This window comes from Anomaloglossus baeobatrachus, chromosome 9, assembly GCF_048569485.1.
Source record: "Anomaloglossus baeobatrachus isolate aAnoBae1 chromosome 9, aAnoBae1.hap1, whole genome shotgun sequence".
NCBI lineage: Eukaryota > Metazoa > Chordata > Amphibia > Anura > Aromobatidae > Anomaloglossus > Anomaloglossus baeobatrachus.
In genome coordinates, this window is record NC_134361.1 from 194,273,760 (window position 1) to 194,296,772 (window position 23,013).

A 23,013-nucleotide genomic window follows, 5' to 3' on the forward strand; every position below is an offset into this window, starting at 1 on the left:
TCTCACCCCACTGTATGTCGGAGGTGTTTGTAAGGTTGAGGTACCCATTGCGGGTACGGCGGCAGGAGCCCACATGCTGATTCCTTCCCCATCCCTTTTTACAGGGCTCTGGGTGAAGTGGGATTTACTGGTCTCCAGGCACTGAGACCGTGCTCCATCTACAGCCCCTGGAGAAGATGCTGGATGGAGCGGAGTACATCAGGGACATGGCCCTGCGTCCTCAAGGTACTCTGTGTCCCCGTGCATTTGGCGCTCACACCGCAGCATGCTGGGTGTTGTAGTGCGCCGGGGGACATCAGCGCTACGGCGCTTGTGCCATGGCCTCATTCAGCTTCGCTGAAGCAGGCACACTTCTAGGAATCGGTCGCGCCGGCCGCTGGGACTGCGGCGCGGCTGGCACTTGTGGTGCGCCGGGGACTTCAGCGCGGCCCGCGCTTTTACGGCGGCCGCGCTGATAACTCGAGTCCCCGGCTTTTGCGGCCTGCTTCCGTTCGTTCCCGCCCCCGGACCTGCCAGTCAGGAGAGGGGCGGGACGCTGGCCACGTCTAGGAATCGGTCATGCCGGCCGCTGGGACTGCGGCGCGGCTGGCACTTGTGGTGCGCCGGGGACTTCAGCGCGGCCCGCGCTTTTACGGCGGCCGCGCTGATAACTCGAGTCCCCGGCTTTTGCGGCCTGCTTCCGTTCGTTCCCGCCCCCAGACCTGCCAGTCAGGAGAGGGGCGGGACGCTGGCCAGTGCATCAGCGCTGAGGGCTGGAGTCGTTTTTACATACTCCAGCCCTCACAATCGGCACAGAGGGGACACTGTTTCCCGCACTTTTGTTTGGGAACTCCCACGGACCGCCCCTCTCCACAGACGCCGGCAGCCATTCCTGCTGACACGCTGAGCTGCAGAGGGGAGCCGGGGAGACCCAGACAAGGAATTCTGCAGCCTCTTACCCGCTATTCAGCGGGCGGTAAGCAGCCCTCAGGGCTCACCCCCTCTTGTGCCAGTAGTATTCTTAGTATTTTGTTTCTACAAATACTTTGTATTGCATAGCGCTGGTCGCCCTTTGGCTATAGACTCTCTCACATTGCAGAGAGCCAGCAGCATGTCGTCCGTAAAACGCAAGGGTGCCAAGGCACAGACATTATATGCTTCCTGCACCGCATGTGGGACTTTTCTACCGGCAGGCTCCACGGACCCCCATTGTGTGCAGTGCTCGGCCCCTGCGGCGCTTGCACAGTCGGGACCTCTGCTGGACGTGACCCAGGGTGTACCACCTGTGAATGCTGTCCAGGTGACAGGAACTGAGTTTGCAGCTTTTGCTGACAGAATGTCTCTCACTATGTCACAAATTCTTGACACATTGCGAGCTAGGCCTGTACTTCAGGCCACGGACACTGTGCAATCATTGCCCCCTGGTCCCCCTCAGCTCCAAGCTCCGGGACGGGCATATACACCTCAGGGTGAAGACTCTGACTCGGACGATGGCCCCGGGCAGCCTAAGCGGGCTCGCTATGACGGGCCTTCACATTCATCTCAATGGTCAGGATCCCAGCGAGATGAATCTATGGGTGATGAGGCGGACGTAACTGATCAGGATTCTGATCCTGGGACCACTCTCAATCTAGATACACCAGATGGTGACGCCATAGTTAATGATCTTATATTTAACATCAATAAGATGTTAAATATTTCCCCACCAGCTCCTCTTGTGGAGGAGTCAGCTTCGCAGCACGAGAGAATCCATTTCAGATACCCTAAGCGTACTTTAAGCACTTTTCTGGACCACGCTGACTTTAGAGACGCAATCCAGAAACCCCACGCTTATCCTGAAAGGCGTTTTCCTAAACGGCTTAAAGATACACGCTATCCTTTTCCCCCTGAGGTGGTCAAGGGTTGGACCCAGTGTCCAAAAGTGGATCCTCCAATTTCCAGGCTTGCAGCTAGATCCTTGGTTGCAGTTGAAGATGGAGCGGCACTTAAAGATGCCACTGACAGGCAGATGGAGCTCTGGCTGAAATCCATCTATGAAGCGATTGGAGCGTCATTAGCGCCTTCTTTTGCAGCCGTATGGGCACTCCAAGCTATCTCAGCCGGGCTTGCGCGAGTTGACTCCGTCACACGTGCATTTGCCCCGCAGGTAGCACCATTGACCTCGCAAATGGCGGCATTCGCGTCGTACGCGATTAATGCTGTTCTTGACGCTACAAGCCGCACGGCAGTGGCGTCAGCCAACTCCGTTGTGTTGCGTAGGGCCCTGTGGTTGAGACATTGGAAAGCAGATTCTCATTCCAAGAAGTGCTTAACCAATTTGCCTTTTTCTCGTGACCGATTGTTTGGAGAGCGTTTGGATGAAATCATCAAACACTCCAAGGGTAAGGACTCATCCTTACCGCAACACAGACAAAACAGACCCCAACAGAGGAAGGGTCAGTCTGGTTATCGGTCCTTTCGAGGACCGGGCAGGTCCCAATTCGCCTCGTCAAAAAAGACTCAAAAAGACCAGAGACGCTCAGATTCTTGGAGGTCTCAGTCACGCCCAAAAAGGACAGCCGGAGGAACCGTTGCCAAGACGGCGTCCTCCTGACTTGCGGTCTCCGATTCCCACACCCGCGGTCGGTGGGAGGCTTTCCCACTTTGGCGACATCTGGCTGTCACACGTCAAAGACCGTTGGGTGAGGGATATTCTGTCTCACGGGTACAGGATAGAGTTCAGTTCTCGTCCGCCAACTCGTTTCTTCAGAACTTCTCCACCACCAGACCGAGCCGATGCTCTGTTGCAGGCGGTGGCCGCTCTAAAGGCGGAAGGAGTGGTGACCTCCGTCCCTCTTCAGGAACAAGGTCACGGTTTTTACTCCAATCTGTTTGTGGTCCCAAAAAAGGACGGATCGTATCGGCCCGTCCTGGATCTAAAGTTGCTCAACAGACACGTAAAAGTCAGGAGGTTCCGGATGGAATCCCTACGCTCCGTCATAGCCTCAATGTCTCAAGGAGATTTTCTAGCATCAATAGATATCAAAGATGCGTATCTCCACGTGCCGATCGCACCAGAGCATCAGCGTTTCCTACGCTTCGTCATACACGACGAACACCTGCAGTTCGTAGCGTTACCTTTCGGTCTGGCAACAGCCCCCCGGGTCTTCACCAAGGTCATGGCAGCAGTAGTAGCTGTTCTGCACTCGCAGGGTCACTCGGTCATCCCGTATCTAGACGACCTGCTTATAAAGGCACCCTCTCAAGAGGCATGCCAACACAGTCTGAAGGTGGCACTAGACACTCTCCAGAGTTTCGGGTGGATTATCAACTTTCCAAAGTCTCATCTAACCCCGACCCAATCTCTGACTTATCTTGGCATGGAGTTTCATACTCTCTCAGCGATAGTGAAGCTTCCACTGGACAAGCAGTGCTCGCTACGGACTGGAGTGCAATCTCTCCTTCAGAGCCAGTCGCACTCACTGAGGCGCCTCATGCATTTCCTAGGAAAGATGGTAGCAGCAATGGAGGCAGTCCCGTTCGCGCAGTTTCATCTGCGCCCTCTACAATGGGACATTCTACGCCAATGGGACGGGAAATCGACGTCCCTCGACAGGACTGTCTCCCTCTCTCAGACTGCCAAGGACTCTCTGCGTTGGTGGCTTCTCCCCACCTCATTGTCACAGGGAAAGTCGTTCCTTCCCCCGTCCTGGGCAGTGGTCACGACGGATGCGAGCCTATCAGGGTGGGGAGCGGTGTATCTCCACCACAGGGCTCAGGGGATGTGGACTCTGGAAGAGTCCACCCTGCAGATCAATGTTCTGGAAATCAGAGCAATCTATCTTGCCCTGCGAGCCTTCCAACAATGGCTGGAAGGCAAGCAGATTCGGATTCAGTCGGACAATTCCACGGCGGTGGCGTACATCAACCACCAAGGGGGAACACGCAGTCGCCAAGCTTTTCAAGAAGTCCAACGGATTTTGACGTGGGTGGAAAGCAGAGCGTCCACCATATCCGCAGTTCACATCCCAGGCGTGGAAAACTGGGAAGCAGACTTTCTCAGTCGCCAGGGCATGGATGCAGGAGAATGGTCCCTTCACCCGGACGTGTTTCAGCAGATCTGTTGCCGCTGGGGGACGCCGGACGTCGATCTGATGGCGTCACGGCACAACAACAAGGTCCCAGTTTTCATGGCACGGTCTCACGATCACCGAGCACTGGCGGCAGACGCCTTGGTTCAGGATTGGTCGCAATTCCGACTCCCCTATGTGTTCCCACCTCTAGCATTGTTACCCAGAGTTCTCCGGAAAATCAGGTCCGACTGCCATCGAGCCATACTCGTCGCTCCAGATTGGCCAAGAAGGTCGTGGTACCCGGATCTGTGGCATCTCACGGTAGGCCAACCGTGGACACTACCAGACCGTCCAGATTTGCTGTCTCAAGGGCCGTTTTTCCATCTGAATTCTGCGGCCCTGAACCTGACTGTGTGGCCATTGAGTCCTGGATCCTAGCGGCCTCAGGTTTATCTCATGAAGTTGTTGCCACAATGAGACAGGCTAGAAAACCATCCTCAGCTAAGATCTATCACAGAACGTGGAAGATATTCTTAGCGTGGTGCTTGGCTCAAGGGTTTTCTCCCTGGCCATTTGCATTGCCAATTTTTCTTTCCTTCCTGCAGTCTGGGTTGGAAAAAGGTTTGTCGCTTAGCTCTCTTAAGGGTCAAGTCTCCGCGCTATCCGTATTCTTTCAGAAGCGCTTGGCACAGCTTTCTAAAGTACGCACGTTTCTCCAAGGAGTTTGTCATATCGTTCCTCCTTACAGACGGCCATTGGAACCCTGGGATCTGAACAAGGTTCTCATTGCTCTCCAGAAGCCGCCTTTCGAGCCTTTGAAAGAGGTTCCCCTTTCTCGGCTTTCACAAAAGGTAGTTTTTCTTGTGGCGGTCACGTCTCTTCGAAGAGTGTCCGAGCTAGCGGCGTTATCTTGCAAATCTCCCTTCCTGGTGTTTCACCAAGACAAGGTAGTACTGCGTCCAATTCCAGAGTTTTCTCCCAAGGTGGTTTCTTCCTTTCATCTCAATCAGGATATCACTTTACCATCTTTGTGTCCGCATCCAGTTCACCAATTTGAAAAGGGTTTACATCTGTTGGACCTGGTGAGAGCACTCAGGATTTACATTTCTCGCACGGCGGCTCTACGCCGTTCTGATGCGCTCTTTGTCCTAGTCGCTGGTCAGCATAAGGGATCGCAAGCTTCCAAATCCACCCTGGCGCGGTGGATCAAGGAACCAATTCTTCACACATACCGTTCTGCTGGGCTTCCGATTCCATCTGGACTGAAGGCCCATTCTACCAGAGCCGTGGGTGCGTCCTGGGCATTGCGGCATCAGGCTACGGCTCAGCAAGTGTGCCAAGCGGCTACCTGGTCGAGTCTGCACACGTTTACCAAACACTATCAAGTGCATACCTACGCTTCGGCAGATGCCAGCCTAGGTAGACAGGTCCTTCAGGCGGCGGTGGCCCACCTGTAGGAAGAGGCTGTCTGACAGCCCGTTCATGTGGTATCTTTTTACCCACCCAGGGACTGCTTTTGGACGTCCCACTGTCTGGGTCTCCCAATTAGGAGCGAAAAAGAAGAAGGGAATTTTGTTTACTTACCGTAAATTCCTTTTCTTCTAGCTCCAATTGGGAGACCCAGCACCCGCCCTATTTGTTCTTAGGGTTTCGTTTTTCGGGTGCACATGTTGTTCATGTTGTTTCTTAAGTTCTCCGATCGTGTTATCGGATTGAATTTGTTTTTGAAACTGTTATTGGCTTTCCTCCTTCTTGCTTTGGTACTAAAACTGAGGAATCTGTACTCCTACGGGAGGGTGTATAGCCAGAAGGGGAGGGGCCTTACACTTTTAAGTGTAGTTCTTTGTGCGGCCTCCAGAGGGCAGTAGCTATACACCCACTGTCTGGGTCTCCCAATTGGAGCTAGAAGAAAAGGAATTTACGGTAAGTAAACAAAATTCCCTTCTTTTATGTTCTACACAGCGGCCTGGGCTCTTATATACAGCATGTTAGAATGCCGTATATAAGAGTCCACTGGTGGTGGCCGCAGCTTATAGGCCCCAAATCTGGTGACTGGTTCCCTTTTAAGGTGAGTACCAAAAATCTTTTGTCTGGTTCCATGCTCTGATGTTTTCCCTCCAGTGATCTTGCCTAATGGGAATCATCCCAGTGCCTCCTATTTACGCAGGGGACCCTTTTTGACTCTTCTACCTTCCATTTTTGCAGGAGACCTCCGGCACATACAGAACCTGAAGCACTGGGGCATGTTCGAGGTCCTGGTGGAGAAGTACGAGTGGTCACTAGAAGAAGCCACTCAGTTCTCAGACTTTCTGCTGCCCATGTTGGATTGTATTCCAGAAAAGAGGGCCACAGCCGCACAGTGCCTGCAGCACCCCTGGCTTAACTCCTAACCCCTGCCGTTCCGGGCCTCGGCACCTCCGCCGGACGTACGTCAGATATAGGACCCAATTCCACAGATGAAAATTTTGATAGGACTAATGGTTAGTGGGTACAGGTCCATCAGTACAAGCCTGGACAATTGCATTTTGCCACCTGGAGACCAGAAATGCCTGATATTAGAAGGGTTCCTTTACTTTTGGATGAGCTCTATGGTCTATATGCTATAAGTATGTGACCCCCCCGCTGTGGAGTAAGACGCTGTGCCTTAGGCTTCAGTTACATCATTAGAGCCCAGTGACGCGAGGTATCTGTGATTGCAGAACTATATACACTTTTATGCAAAAGTTGTGAAAAGCTCAAAGGGGTGGTCTTGAGTTTAAGGGGTCAAAATTACAAAACGCTTGAGGAGAGAAAAAAAAAAAAAAAGCAAGTAACTTTGCAATTTACTGTATTTTTTTTTTATAAGACGCACCCCAAATTTAGAGTTAAAAAAAAAAAAAAATGGTGTCCGTCTTATAATTTCATGGTGTCACAGGAGCGGTGGTGGAGTAAAGAGGTGCAGCGGCTGTCCCAGATCCTCGCTGCGGGCTGTGAGGCAGGAGGAACATCTGGAAACTGTCGGCAGTGCGGGCTTCAAAGAAATGGCGCCCGGAGTCGGCGCATGCGCAGATGGAGCTCTTGACTCAAGATCTCATCTTCGCACGCACCACCTCCTGCCCATTCAGGTCCCAGCAGCGGGTTTAAGGAAAATGGCACCTGGAGTCAGCGCATGCGCAGATGGAGCTCTCGGCTCAAGACCTCATCTCTACACAGGCTGCCAACAGCCCATTGATATCCCAGGAGCGGGCTTAAGGAAACTGGCACCTGGAGTCGGCGCATGCGCAGATTAAGCTATTGCTCAATGACAAGCCAAGATTTCATCTGCGCACGTGCTGACTCCAGGTGCCATTTTCCTTTAAGCCCACTGCTGGGAGATCAATGGGCCAGAGGCGGCGAGTGCGCAAATGAGATCTTGAGCCCGAGAGGTCCATCTGTGCACACGCCATTATCTGAAACCCGCACCGCCAAAATTTTGAGGATGTTGGCCATTGCCTCACAGCCCGCAACACAGCGCACCGTCCCTGCCTCCTGTGATCCCTCCCCACCACCCCTCGGTAAGCTACATTCGGCTCCTAAGACGCACCCCTCATTTTCTTCCTGAATTTTTGAGAGGAAAATTGCGTCTTCTAATCAGAAAAATACGTTACTCCATTCTTGACAATAGAGGTATTTTTGTTTTCTATAGTGTACAGCTCGTTGCCTAGGTTACCGACCACCCTGCGGATTCAGAGTGGCCGGTTGCTTAGGTACAGAGCACGCGCAGATCCGAAGCGGAGCAGCCTCCGTCCCCCTGCGCTTTCCAAGGCGGTCGTGCTACTAGTCCGAGTTCTCAATCTTCAGGAGCAAAGGAAGAAAGCCGGGGGGCCGGAAGCGGAATAAAAGCAGCTGAGACAACCCCCTTTAACTCTCCAGTCAGTCTTGGCCTTTTTGGAATCTAAACGAGGTTACCCCACCCATAGTTATAATTTTAGGTCCCTGGAGTTTGATGGGATGGGGCCGTGTGTCTGATGCTGGTGGTCTCGGTCCCGCAGCCTGGATCTGCCTATACACGGGCGGTGGGGCTATTCCTGGTATTGTACAGGCCGGATGATGGGAAGCAGTACACTAGTTGCAGCATAGGGGGCGCCGTAACAAGCTTGTAAAGCAATATATAGGAAACAAGCTGTGGATATAAGGAGTGTAAAATATGGTGACACCGCTCACCTGAAAAGGTTGTGAAACTCAACTAGTATAGAGACATATAACCGCTGCAGCCGATCCCACGCGCCAAAGGCAGACGCAAAACAAAAACCAGGAGAATTGTGGTGCACTCCGCGCTGCTGTACAAAGAATCACTCCAAATAATAAAGCAATGTGGATGGTTTATTCTACGCGTTTCGAAGAGAGATCCCCTCTTCCTCAGGATCGGTGGATTTTCCTGAGGAAGAGGGGAGATCTCTTCGAAACATTTGCTTTTATTTTTTGGAGTGTTTCTTTCCACAGCAGCGCGGAGTGCACCACAAATCTCCTGGTTTTTGTAAAGCAATATATAGGCACAGGAGTGGTTTTTCTCTTACATTTTGCTTTATCCTAAAGAATATTTTATAATGGGACGACCCCTGTACACTGTATTAGCCATTTCTGTATTTTGCATCAAAAACTGACTTGGATCCACTCGATGGAAGAGATTTCATGATTTTTTTTTTTTTTTTTTTTTTAATACATCATACTCCTTGAAATGATCAAAACACAAAGAAGCCATTGCTTGTTTACTACCATCCCATATAGGCGGGTAAAAAAAGGGTAAAATGACTGGATATTCCCCTTCCAATGACCATGAATGAAAGAAGCCTCATTTAAAGGGAATTTGTCACCAGGTATAAAATAGGGACAGATTACTATTCCGCTGCTGGGTTTACTGCTGTGTTTTGGTTTATTTTCTGCTAGTCCTTTTACTGCTGAGTTTTGTATAACCTCGCCCCTGCCATTGAATGTCAGCTTTCCGTCTACACTGTGCATAGGCAGAAAGCTGGTGGGGATAGCAGGAACGCAGAGTAGAAGCTATTCATTGAGAGAACTAGCAGATAAAAAGTGTTTGGGGTTTCGAATCGAGGTTTCTGCTCCGGTGGGGTGGGGGAGGAGGGGGGGGTCAACAATAACCCATTGATCCTCTTCTTCTTTGACTCCATAGTAGCTGGCTGTATTGTGGAGATTTGCTCTCTGTACATGTTGTATGACCTTAGAGAAACAACACAATAAGGGCGGGCATGGAAATTTATATAGGACTCCACAGCACTCCAATAGGTCATTTGTGGTACTGCAGTTACAAAGGACATAGGAAGACAGTATGGCCAGTGGAGTTTGGTCATCAGAGCGTGAGGCGTGGGCTAAATACCTGATATAAGATCTATTACTACAGACTCTGAGACCTGCAGTTGTGAGGTTACGTGCCGCCGCTCTATGGATATGCTCACAGAGCGCTTGGGCTCTATCCCTTTACATAGGCGAGACAAAGTACAGCAATGTGTGCAGCCATCCTCCAGATCAGCATGGTGGGAGAAAACCTTAGGGACTGGCATGTTCAGATACTGGATTATATCTAATGCTCTGTTTAAATGGAATCTGTCAGCAGGTTTTTGCTATGTAATCTGAGAGCAGCATAATGTAGGGGTAGAGATCCTGATTCCAGTGATGTATCACTTAATGATCATTTTGATACAAGCACTGTTTACTCTGCTGCAGATCTCCCAGTTCTCTGTATGCTGAGCTGTGTATAACCCCACCCACTCCACTGGCAGCTTTCTGTATAACTCCCCCCACACGACTGACAGTTTTGTGTATAGCTCTGCCCACTCCACTGACTGGCAACTTTCTGTATAATCCTGCCTACACTACTGATTGGCAGCTTTGTGTATAACTCCGCCCACACTACTGATTGGCAGCTTTGTGTATAACTCCACCCACTCCTGGCAGCTTTCTGTATAATCCCGCCTACACTGCTGATGTACACAAAGTTGCCAAACTCCGCCCACACCACTGATTGGCAGCTTTGTGTATAACTGCCCACACCACTGATTAGATCTGAAAATAAGGAGCGCTGATAGTGTAACACCAAAGTGATCAGTGGGGTATACCTGGAAAATATACACTCACCTGAATCAGTTGTGACAGTCACAACCACTAGTGCGCATGAGATTATGGCGTCTGCTGCAGCCCCACGTGGATGAGCATACAAGATAGGGCAGAGAAGGGGTTAATGCTGCGCATCAGCCAAATGAAGACGTATAATGTTGATGAAGATGAGTATTCTTTTATTTCTTTGCCACTGATTGGCAGCTTTCTCTGTATAACCCCGCTTACACTACTGATTTGCAGTTTTCTGTATAACCCCGCTTACACTACTGATTGGCAGCTTTCTCTGTATAACCCCGCCCAAACCACAGATTGGCAGCTTTGTGTATAACTCCGCCCACTCCACTGATTGGCAGCTTTCTGTATAATCCTGCCTACGCTACTGATATACACAAAGCTGCCAATCAGTGGAGTAGGCGGCGTTATACACAAAGCTGCCAATCAGTGTAGGTGGGGTTATACAGAAAGTTGCCAAACTCCGCCCACACCACTGGCAACTTTCTGTATAATCCTGCCTACACTACTGATTGGCAGCTTTGTGTATAACTCCGCCTACACCACTGGAAACTTTGTGTATAACTCCGCCCACACCACTGATTGGCAGCTTTCTGTGTACAGGCAGGAATCTGCTAGTCAGTGGTGGCAGCAAAGTTGGACCAGGAGGCAAGACACCTATACTACTGTAGTGATAATCTGCTGATAAAACACTGATTTTATTGAAACCATAACACACATCCCAGTAAGTGCCACATTGCTGGAATCAGGTTCTCAGCCCCTACATCATGCTGTGCTCAGATTACAAACCAAACTCCTGCTGACAGACTCTTTTATATGACTCTTTCAGGGTGGATGAACACAAGTGGGGTTATTTTTTGCCCCTGACAAATTCCAACGTATATACCCCCCCTCCCCCAATTAATTAATTGATTGAGATGTGTGCATTAATGCTCCCATGCAACTGAGGGAGGATCACGCATGTGTATGATCATTTCATCTTGTGAACAGTGGGGTCCCAGACTGTCTGGCCCTATATTTCGTCTGTGAGATGACCCCTTTACTTTAGATGCACAACATTGCAGTACCACCACCAACCTCTGGGAGCGCTGTAATCTACCATACATGCCAATATTGATTATCCATTATAAAGATGCATTCTCTAGTGAGGAACTACAACTCCCATCATGATGCCATCCGGTCACACGGAGCACAGGTTGCAGATGCATCTGTCATTTATATTTGCATTATAGGGCTTCATTACAGGAAATTTGTGCATGAAGACTCAGTAGGCGCCCCCCATGATCATGCACTGGGGGTCTCTTTCAGGAGCGATGTCTTCCACCCCCTGCTAGGATATTAGAACAGTTCTGTATTGGATCCATAGATGTTCTCTTTTATGCCAAGAGATTGTTTGCTTTAATGAATATATTGTGCCATATACATATATTACTGGTTAGAAAGCTTTTCACTCACCGACCTTCAATTGTCATGTATGTTGTTATAAAGAACCTGTGCACCTAAAATCTGAAAACCCATTAGTAACGCTGGTTAACCGTTTACATAGTGCTGCCACTAGATGGCGCTAGCTGCATACATGTATACAAGTAATATGTGATGCTCTGCTCCCTCTAGTGGTTATTTTTGTGTAGTTCCTTGACTGAAGCCAGTGGCCACTGATAGTTTGGGTATTGGGGGGGGTCACACTTCTGGTACTGATTATGGGTGGGCGTGGGGGTCTGAAAAAAAGCAGGGTGACAACGATTATAGGGGCTGTACATGCAAATTAGCTCATTCTCGGAGGGAAAGAAAACTGCTAGTGTCGCCTACAGAGGTTACTGATAGTCACTGTAAGACGCCTTCAAACTAGGAATATGGGGCAAACCAGATGCACATACGCGGACAGCTCTTTTGGGATATTTAAACCCCCCCCTCCCTTCCCTGTGCAGAATTCGGCTGGATAGATGAGATACTCTGGGGATGGGGGCGCGATGGTTTAGGGGGGCTGGCCTGTCCTAGTTCTGTTGCAAGACTTGTAGACAGTTACTTATAGGGTGACTACCACCTATTAGTGGCACTAGCCAGTTTTTCTTTCCTTCCAGGAGAGCTAATTTGCATATTTACCCATTAATCTGAACTTATTTGGCCTCTTTAAATGGTGAGTCCCATCTCTATACCGTATTTTTCGGACTATAAGACGCACCGGACTATAAGACGCACCCTGGTTTTAGAGGAGGAAAATGGGAAAATAAAACTTTAAGCAGAAAATGTGGTCATGACACACTGTTATGGGGCGAGGATCTGCTGCTGACACTGTTATGGGGGTAATGTCCCCAAATTCTCTACTAAGGTACCCCATCCCTTGTAATGATCCTCCTGCCTTGTATATGATCCTGCTATAAACCCCCATCCAGCCTGTTCACATACCCCCCCTTCCCCATCCAGCCTGTTCACATACCCCCCCTTCCCCATCCAGCCTGTTCACATACCCCCCCTTCCCCATCCAGCCTGTTCACATACCCCCCCTTCCCCATCCAGCCTGTTCACATACCCCCCCCTTCCCCATCCAGCCTGTTCACATACCCCCCCCCCCATCCAGCCTGTTCACATACCCCCCCCCCCCATCCAGCCTGTTCACATACCCCCCCCCCCCATCCAGCCTGTTCACATACCCCCCCCCCATCCAGCCTGTTCACATACCCCCCCCATCCAGCCTGTTCACATACCCCCCCCATCCAGCCTGTTCACATGCCCCCCCCCCATCCAGCCTGTTCACATGCCCCCCCCCCATCCAGCCTGTTCACATGCCCCCCCCCATCCAGCCTGTTCACATGCCCCCCCCCATCCAGCCTGTTCACATGCCCCCCCCCCATCCAGCCTGTTCACATACACCCCCCATCCAGCCTGTTCACATACCCCCCCCATCCAGCCTGTTCACATACCCCCCCCATCCAGCCTGTTCACATACCCCCCCCATCCAGCCTGTTCACATACCCCCCCCATCCAGCCTGTTCACATACCCCCCCCCATCCAGCCTGTTCACATACCCCCCCCCATCCAGCCTGTTCACATACCCCCCCCATCCAGCCTGTTCACATACCCCCCCCATCCAGCCTGTTCACATGCCCCCCCCCATCCAGCCTGTTCACATACCCCCCCCATCCAGCCTGTTCACATGCCCCCCCCCCCATCCAGCCTGTTCACATGCCCCCCCCCCCATCCAGCCTGTTCACATGCCCCCCCCCCATCCAGCCTGTTCACATGCCCCCCCCCCCATCCAGCCTGTTCACATGCCCCCCCCCCCATCCAGCCTGTTCACATGCCCCCCCCCCATCCAGCCTGTTCACATACCCCCCCCCCCATCCAGCCTGTTCACATACCCCCCCCCCATCCAGCCTGTTCACATACCCCCCCCCATCCAGCCTGTTCACATGCCCCCCCCCCCATCCAGCCTGTTCACATGCCCCCCCCCCCCCCATCCAGCCTGTTCACATGCCCCCCCCCCCCCATCCAGCCTGTTCACATGCCCCCCCCCCCATCCAGCCTGTTCACATGCCCCCCCCCCCCCCATCCAGCCTGTTCACATGCCCCCCCCCCCCCCCATCCAGCCTGTTCACATGCCCCCCCATCCAGCCTGTTCACATGCCCCCCCCATCCAGCCTGTTCACATGCCCCCCCCATCCAGCCTGTTCACATGCCCCCCCCCATCCAGCCTGTTCACATGCCCCCCCCCATCCAGCCTGTTCACATGCCCCCCCCCCCCATCCAGCCTGTTCACATGCCCCCCCCCCCCCCATCCAGCCTGTTCACATGCCCCCCCCCCATCCAGCCTGTTCACATGCCCCCCCCCCCCATCCAGCCTGTTCACATGCCCCCCCCCCCATCCAGCCTGTTCACATGCCCCCCCCCCCCATCCAGCCTGTTCACATGCCCCCCCCCCCCCATCCAGCCTGTTCACATGCCCCCCCCCCCCATCCAGCCTGTTCACATACCCCCCCCCCCATCCAGCCTGTTCACATACCCCCCCCCCCATCCAGCCTGTTCACATACCCCCCCCCATCCAGCCTGTTCACATACCCCCCCCCCATCCAGCCTGTTCACATGCCCCCCCCCCCCATCCAGCCTGTTCACATGCCCCCCCCCCCCCATCCAGCCTGTTCACATGCCCCCCCCCCCCATCCAGCCTGTTCACATGCCCCCCCCCCCCATCCAGCCTGTTCACATGCCCCCCCCCCCCCCCATCCAGCCTGTTCACATGCCCACCCCCCCCCCATCCAGCCTGTTCACATACCCCCCCCCCCCATCCAGCCTGTTCACATACCCCCCCCCCATCCAGCCTGTTCACATACCCCCCCCCCATCCAGCCTGTTCACATACCCCCCCCCATCCAGCCTGTTCACATACCCCCATCCTGCTATATGCCCCCATCGTGCTCATATACCATCCTGGTATATGGCCTGTATCCTATAGCACAGAGAAAAAAATAAACGTTTATACTCCCCTTTTCCTCACTCCCTGCAGCACCGATCACATCATCCTCTCTGGCACGCTGATCTGTGTGTGTGGAGCCGTTCCCCTGCTGCATCGCGATGTCTTCCTGCCTGTGCCGATCAGCTGACCAGCTCGGCACAGATCAGCTGACCAGCTCGGCACAGATCAGCTGACCGGCACAGACAGGAAGACATCGCGTGCAGCAGGGGGGCGGCTCCACACACGGGGACGGGTGAGTACACTGATTCACTGCACCCCGCGCTGGTAATGACGCGCGGGGGGCAGTGAATACAGCCGCACATGATCACTCCAGGCTGTAATTGCCAGGGGTGATCATGCGGCCGGCTCTTTGCTATGCGCGCGTCCCCGCTCGTCCTCCCGCCCACCTGTCAGTGCCGGCTTCAGCGCTGAGAGATGGGCGGGAGGATGGGCGTGCATATGTAATGAGCGGGCCCACGTGGTCACGGCAGGCGCTGCTGCTGCCTGCTCGTGCCCCCGATGACCTGCAGCACCCTCATTCCCGGCCGCAGCCCTATAGTCAGACCATAAGACGCACCCCCAACTTTCCCCCAACATTTGGGGGAAAAAAAGTGCGTCTTATGGTCCGAAAAATACGGTAAATGGGTATTGATGGACAAGCACTTCTGTATTTTACTGCTAATTAATTAATCTTCAGCCGTTCTTGCGATATAAACATTTTATTTATTGTTTTGTTTAGAGCTGGTTGTCTTGGCGACCGGCCACCTGCTTAAAAGCAGAACATGCACAGTACTTACAAGGTCCTTTCTATTGAAGCTGGCCAGGATCGCTGAATCACAAAGTTACCTCATCCCGGCCAGCTTCAGCGGTGCAGTGCTTACAAGCTGGACCGCAGCGGTGGTCGGTGTCCTAGGCTGCGAGCTGTAAAGCAAAGAAAAGTATTAAATGGATCATGTCAGGTGCAATATGCAGGTAGAGCCACGAGCAGTTCTGGGTGCATATTACTAACCCCTGCCTAACCGTCCCTGTATACACTAGCATAGATAAAGGGATCTTCAGAAAAAGTATTTCTAAAGATCCTTTATCATATGCTAATGAGCACTGGGACTAGTCACAAGGGCATTGCTTCCCTTGGCTAGTCGGCCCCCTTAGCACACCCACGGGTGTACTTACCTGCTAACGAATGCGCAGCGTCATATACATGGTCGCTCTCACCTCTCCTGCTTTTCAGCTCAGTGTAAATGATCAGAACTTCCCCGACCTTCCGGTTATGTGCAGCATGAAGCCAGGCTGTGTACACCCGGCTTCATAGTGTGCATGAATGAAAGTCCGGGACTTCTGATCATGCGCACTGAGCCGAAATCCAGCGTCGGACGCGATAGCAGCGGCGAGGTGAGATTGACCATGACTTTGACGCTTGCGCATTCATCAGCATGTTAGCACCCCACAGGGGCGTATTTACATGCTATGCGGGCCAACTAGCCAAGGGAACTAACACCCTTGTGACTAGTCCCTGTGCTCATTAGCATATCATAAAAGATCTTTAGAAATACTTTTTCTAAAGATCTCTTTATCTATGCTAGTGTATACAGGGACAGTTAGGCAGGGATTAGCAATATGCACCCAGAACTGCTCGTGGTTCTGGTTCCATATTGGACCTGACAGGTTCCCTTTAATAAATATAGAACGGTTGAAAATTTTAGCAAGCGGTAAATTGCAAAATTGCTCGTTTTTACAAGCTCTATCTATGTGCGCAGATAGGTAGTTGTCTGAAAAGAAGTTATTCATGATTTTGGGTGGCCCTAAAGTTGGGAAACAGGCAGGTTAGTAATTGAGGAGGAGGATATGTGAATGTTGATGTAGGGGCTGGAAGAAGCTCCATGGATCCAAGTGTTAGTCACCGGCTATGGTTATATGTAAGTGATGTCAGAGGCAATAAGAGGTGTATGAGTCAGCGACCAGCATACGGGACACATATAACCATTTATATATATAGAAACACCGATATATTTTATCTAGAAGATAAAGTTTGTGATGAGAGAGTGCGGTGTAATGTATCCAGACAGGCGTCTGTGCTCCGATCCTACAGGCATGGAGAATATTTGGGGAGTTTCGCTCCCTGTGCCCCTCTCTTCCACCATTGAGTTGGCCGTAATCAAGATATGAATGTCTTTTAGAGATCTCTAGGGTTGAGTATTGCTAAATACAGTGGAATTTTGGTTTATGAGAACAATCCGTTCTGGAAGTGGCTTGTAAACAAAGTTACAAAATTTCCCATAGGGAATAATGCAAGCGCAGACAATTCGTTCCACAACTTGTTCAATGTCCCATCCTGGTCCCCTATTGTGCCATTCCACACACATATTCTGCTCACCTTACCATTCCATCGCCAGTCTCCTGGTTCTTGTAGTTCGCCAGTACAGGATGTGTATCGGGTAACCAATGCCGGAGCTTCTGCTGCCAGAGCGCTGACGTCAAAGGCAGGAGCCGCTTGCCTCTGATTGGTCAGCGTACTGCCTTTTGAGAAGCAGCTGACAGCGGAAGTTCCTCCCTCGTCGCGATGGTTACCCAATACACATCCTGTACCGGCGAACTACAAGAACCGGGAGGCCGGTGAGGGAACGAAAGGTAAGGTGAGCATAATCTGTGTGTGAGCTTGTGTGGACTGCAAGAGCGGGTCAGAGTGTAGTTAAAGTATGGAACCGGAAGTGTGTGCGGTGAGAATTTGCTCATACAGCAACACTTGCTCGTTAACTGAGTTACAAATTTACAGCAAGCTTTGCTTGTATAGCGAAATACTCGCACACCGTTACCATATTTTTCGGACTATAAGACGCACCTTGGTTTTAGAGGTGGAAAATAAAACTTTAAGCAAAAAAATGTGGTCATGACACACTGTTATGGGGCAAGGATCTGCTGCTGACATTGTTATGGGGGTAATGTCCCCAAATCCTCTACTAAGGTACCCCATCCTGGTAATGATCCTCCTGCCTTGTAGATGATCCTGCTCATATTCCCCCCCATCCATCCTGCTCATATACCCCTATCCTGCTATATGCTCCCATCGTGCTCATATACCATCCTAGTATATGGCCTTTATCCTATAGCACAGAGGAAAAAAAAAATAAACGTTTATACTCACCTTTTCCTCACTCCCTGCAGCCGATCATCTTCCTCTCAGCGGCAATGACCTGTGTGTGTGGAGCCGTTCCCCTACAGCACGCGATGTCTTCCTGTCTGTGCTGATCAGCTGACCGGCACAGACATGAAGACATCGCGTGCTGCGGGGGAACGACTCCACACACTGGGACGGGTGAGTGCACTGATTCACTGCACCCCGCGCTGATGATGACGTGCGGGGGGGCAGTGAATACAGCCGCACATGATCACTCCAGGCTGTAATTGCCAGGGGTGATCAAGCGGACCGGCTCTTTACTATGCGCTCGTCCTCCCGCCCACCTGTCGGCGCCGGCTTCTGCACTGAGAGATGGGCGTGCATATGTAATGAGCGGGACCACGTGGTCACAGCAGGCTGCTACAGCCTGCTCGTGTCTCCGATGACCCGCTCCACCGCAGCCCCCTCATTCCCGGCTGCAGTCCTATAGTCAGACCATAAGACGCACCCCCCACCCCAACATTTGGGAGGGGGGGGGGGGGGAGTGCGTCTTATGGTCCGAAAAATACGGTAATCGTAAACAGAGGTTCCACTGTGTATTAATCAGATCTTCCCCGGATTATGGATAGTGGGAGGAGTAGTGGCCATGGCTGACCAAAGAAGCTTCGAAGGATTGTCCAAAGGCCTAGGAAGTGACCGGTTTGTAATTGCAGCATGCACACAGTAATGTACTGACTTCTAATGTCTCATGCTTGAGCTGGGTTTTAGGCCTCAGACCCCCAACCCATTACCAGGACTATAGTATAAATATATAAGGTGATGGGGCATCCTCCTCCACCACCACCTATGGTGTCCACCATAGACAGAAATTTACAGCATTCACTAAAGGAAATGGAAACTTCCAAAATGGTCCAGCTCCCTTTTTGCGGTGGCCACAAGAAGCAATATCTGGATAAACTGTGACTAAATGACTGAGGGCTACAAGATGCAAGGATGGGCTCCGCCGACGTGGCCTCGTACGTACGGTCAGTGATCAGTGACACCGGTATTCGTCCTGTTCCCCTGTAGCAGCGACGTACATACCTATAAATCCTTTACTTCCAGGGTGGGGAGGACATCGTGTTTGAGTGTCTGCGTGGTTCACAAAGCTGTTGTAATATGACGCCGGTTTTGGATTATATGAAATGTGTGTATGTTGTCATTAAATTGATACAAAAACTATATTCCGGAATATGTGGTGATCATTAAAGACTGGAGATTGTGCTCCAATACAGGTGAGAACATGGCTACAGATTATCTGCCAATATGACATTTTTCCCTCTATGATGCACCCAGGTTTAGCTACAAAACATATTTCCTGCTAATTAAAACTTTTGAGGGCAAAAAAAAGTAGAAAACTCAATATCAGTCATTTTACTGCACTAGGGTAGAATAGCTGTACGGTTAGGAATTCCTGCAATGTATAGACATAGTGTGTCCACTGCCATTAACTTGAGAACGGCAGTAGCTATAGGCATAGAAGTGGTGTCTAGGTATAGTAAAGTAGCCATGCGCTACACAATTAAACCACCTATAGCTCTACCTGGTGGAAAACAACGGAGTTAGCATTTTATCTCAAACGGAACGAGAGAGAAAAAAGTGAGATACAAAGTTGCAGGACATCATCAATTCAATAGGAATCGACACCTTGCATACAGAAATGCTATATGAAACCCATGAGCCCCCCCAAAACATTGAATGCTGGTCACGCATATGGCGCTCATTTAACTTTGATGCTCTTGGTGGCCCCCGTCAGCTGCAATGCACATCTGGACTCTGCACAGCATACTGTATCTTGCTGCACGTTGTGCAATATGGTAGGTGACACGTTTGCACAAGCATCTGTGATACGTCGTTGTAGGTCCTGCAATATTGGTGGAAGGGTCGCATACACCTGCTGTTTGATGTGACCTCACAGAAAGAAGTCCAATGGGGTCAGGTCAGGTGAGCGTGGAGGCCACTCTACACAGCCACCATACCCAATGACTTGTAGGAAGGTCTCCATGAGGTATCGCTTCACGTCCGCAGCCTTGTGAGTTTTACACGTTCTAATCATAGCATTTCTGTATGCAAGGTGTCGATTCGTATTGAATTGATGATGCCCTACAACTTTGTAACTCACTTTTTTTCTTTATCTCGTTCCATTTTCAAGATAAAAATGCTAACTCCGTTGTTTTCTACCAGGTGGCGCTATAGGTGGTTTCATTGTGTAGCGCATGGCTACTTTACTATACCTAGACACCACTTCTATGCCTATAGCTGCCGCCGTTCTCAAGTTAATGACGGTGGACAGGATATGGGTGGACACACTGTATACACATGCTGATGTCAGACAGCTTCAATCCTAAGCCAAGATCACACTATATATACTGCTCTGATTAAAAGGAAAGCACTAGTGATGGGTGAATAGAGCATTTTTCTTGCCTTGACCAATACTGGAATAGTACTCTGTATTCGATAAGCATTGACTGAACAGGCATAGTCACTATTCGCCCATCACTAATGGCCATGCCTATCTAAAATCTGGATTTCTGTTAAGGGCAGTTTCAGATGAGAATTTCAAGGACACATTTGAGCGCCTATAATACAGATGGCAACATTGATATAAGGGCCCAAACGTGGATTTATGAAGCAGCCGGAGGTCGGGTTAGGGCTGACATCTGTAACATGGTTGCACAAATGTGCCCTCAATATGTGACAGAATCAGAATGAAGGGGTTATTTCAAAATTGTAAAAAAATCCCCCTTTTTTGTGCAACAGCATCACTTCTGGTCCTGGTCCATGTCTGGTAGTAAGTTCCGCTCCATTGCTGCAATTCCAAACACAGTTAAGGAGCCAGAGTGTGGTACTGTTCTATAAAGAAAGCAAAAGAAGGGAATTTTGTTACTTACCGTAAATTCCTTTTCTTCTAGCTCCTATTGGGAGACCCAGACGATTGGGTGTATAGCACTGCCTCCGGAGGCCACACAAAGCAATTACACTAAAAAGTGTAAGGCCCCTCCCCTTCTGGCTATACACCCCCAGTGGGATCACTGGCTCACCAGTTTTAGTGCAAAAGCAAGAAGGAGGAAAGCCAATAACTGGTTTAAACAAATTCACTCCGAAGTAACGTCGGAGAACTGAAAACCATTCAACATGAACAACATGTGTACCCGAAAAACAACCAAAAATCCCGAAGGACAACAGGGCGGGTGCTGGGTCTCCCAATAGGAGCTAGAAGAAAAGGAATTTACGGTAAGTAACAAAATTCCCTTCTTCTTCGGCGCTCCATTGGGAGACCCAGACGATTGGGACGTCCAAAAGCTGTCCCTGGGTGGGTACAGAATACCTCATGTTAGAGCTGCGAAGACAGCCCTCCCCTACGGGGAGGCAACTGCCGCCTGCAGGACTCTTCTACCTAGGCTGGCGTCCGCCGAAGCATAGGTATGCACCTGATAATGTTTGGTGAAAGTGTGCAGACTCGACCAGGTAGCTGCCTGGCACACCTGTTGAGCCGTAGCCTGGTGTCGTAATGCCCAGGACGCACCCACGGCTCTGGTAGAATGGGCCTTCAGCCCTGATGGAAACGGAAGCCCAGCAGAACGGTAGGCTTCAAGAATTGGTTCTTTGATCCATCGAGCCAGGGTGGCCTTAGAAGCCTGCGACCCTTTGCGCTTACCAGCGACAAGGACAAAGAGTGCATCCGAACGGCGCAGGGGCGCCGTGCGGGAAATGTAGATTCTGAGTGCTCTCACCAGATCTAACAAATGTAAATCCTTCTCATACCGATGAACTGCATGAGGACAAAAAGAAGGCAAAGAGATATCCTGATTAAGATGAAAAGAGGATACCACCTTCGGGAGAAACTCCTGAATGGGTCGCAGCACTACCTTGTCCTGGTGGAAGACCAGGAAGGGAGCCTTGGATGACAGCGCTGCTAGCTCAGACACTCTCCGAAGAGATGTGATCGCTACCAGAAAAGCCACTTTCTGTGATAGTCTAGAAAGTGAAACCTCCCTCAGAGGCTCGAAGGGCGGCTTCTGGAGGGCAACTAGTACCCTGTTCAGATCCCATGGATCTAACGGCCGCTTGTACGGGGGTACGATATGACAAACCCCCTGCAGGAACGTGCGTACCTTAGAAAGTCGTGCTAGACGCTTCTGAAAAAAGACGGATAGCGCCGAGACTTGCCCTTTAAGGGAGCCGAGCGACAAACCTTTTTCTAACCCAGATTGCAGGAAAGAAAGAAATGTAGGCAATGCAAATGGCCAGGGAGACACTCCCTGAGCAGAGCACCAGGATAAGAATATCCTCCACGTTCTGTGGTAGATCTTAGCGGACGTGGGCTTCCTAGCCTGTCTCATGGTGGCAACGACCCCTTGGGATAATCCTGAAGACGCTAGGATCCAGGACTCAATGGCCACACAGTCAGGTTCAGGGCCGCAGAATTCCGATGGAAAAACGGCCCTTGGGACAGCAAGTCTGGTCGGTCTGGTAGTGCCCACGGTTGGCCGACCGTGAGATGCCACAGATCCGGATACCACGCCCTCCTTGGCCAGTCTGGGGCGACGAGTATGACGCGGCTGCAGTCGGATCTGATCTTGCGTAGCACTCTGGGCAAGAGTGCCAGAGGTGGAAACACATAAGGGAGCCGGAACTGCGACCAATCTTGCACTAAGGCGTCTGCCGCCAGAGCTCTGTGATCGCGAGACCGTGCAATGAAGGTTGGGACCTTGTTGTTGTGCCGGGACGCCATTAGGTCGACGTCCGGCCTTCCCCAGCGGCGACAGATTTCCTGAAACACGTCCGGGTGAAGGGACCATTCCCCTGCGTCCATGCCCTGGCGACTGAGGAAGTCTGCTTCCCAGTTTTCTACGCCGGGGATGTGAACTGCGGATATGGTGGAGGCCGTGGCTTCCACCCACATCAGAATCCGCCGGACGTCCTGGAAGGCTTGCCGACTGCGTGTCCCCCCTTGGTGGTTGATGTATGCCACCGCTGTGGAGTTGTCCGACTGAATTCGGATCTGCCTTCCTTCCAGCCACTGCTGGAAGGCTAGTAGGGCAAGATACACTGCTCTGATTTCCAGAACATTGATCTGAAGGGTGGACTCCTGCTGGGTCCACGTACCCTGAGCCCTGTGGTGGAGAAAAACTGCTCCCCACCCTGACAGACTCGCGTCTGTCGTGACCACCGCCCAGGACGGTGGTAGGAAGGATCTTCCCTGTGATAATGAGGTGGGAAGAAGCCACCACTGCAGAGAGTCCTTGGCCGTCTGGGAAAGGGAGACTTTCC

At 51.3% G+C, this 23,013-nt stretch overlaps 1 protein-coding gene across 1 annotated transcript in view; it reads left to right on the top strand.

Annotated features, from left to right (window-relative positions):
- The window catches only part of SRPK3 (SRSF protein kinase 3), a 42,026-nt gene extending 33,325 nt beyond the window's left edge, over window positions 1-8,701 (top strand). Inside the window, exon 16 of the mRNA XM_075324165.1 lies at window positions 6,237-8,701. Within this exon, the coding sequence (XP_075180280.1) occupies window positions 6,237-6,421 (185 nt within the window). The 3' untranslated portion in view covers window positions 6,422-8,701. The remainder of the gene's footprint in view (window positions 1-6,236) is intronic.
- Window positions 8,702-23,013: the final 14,312 nt, after the last annotated feature.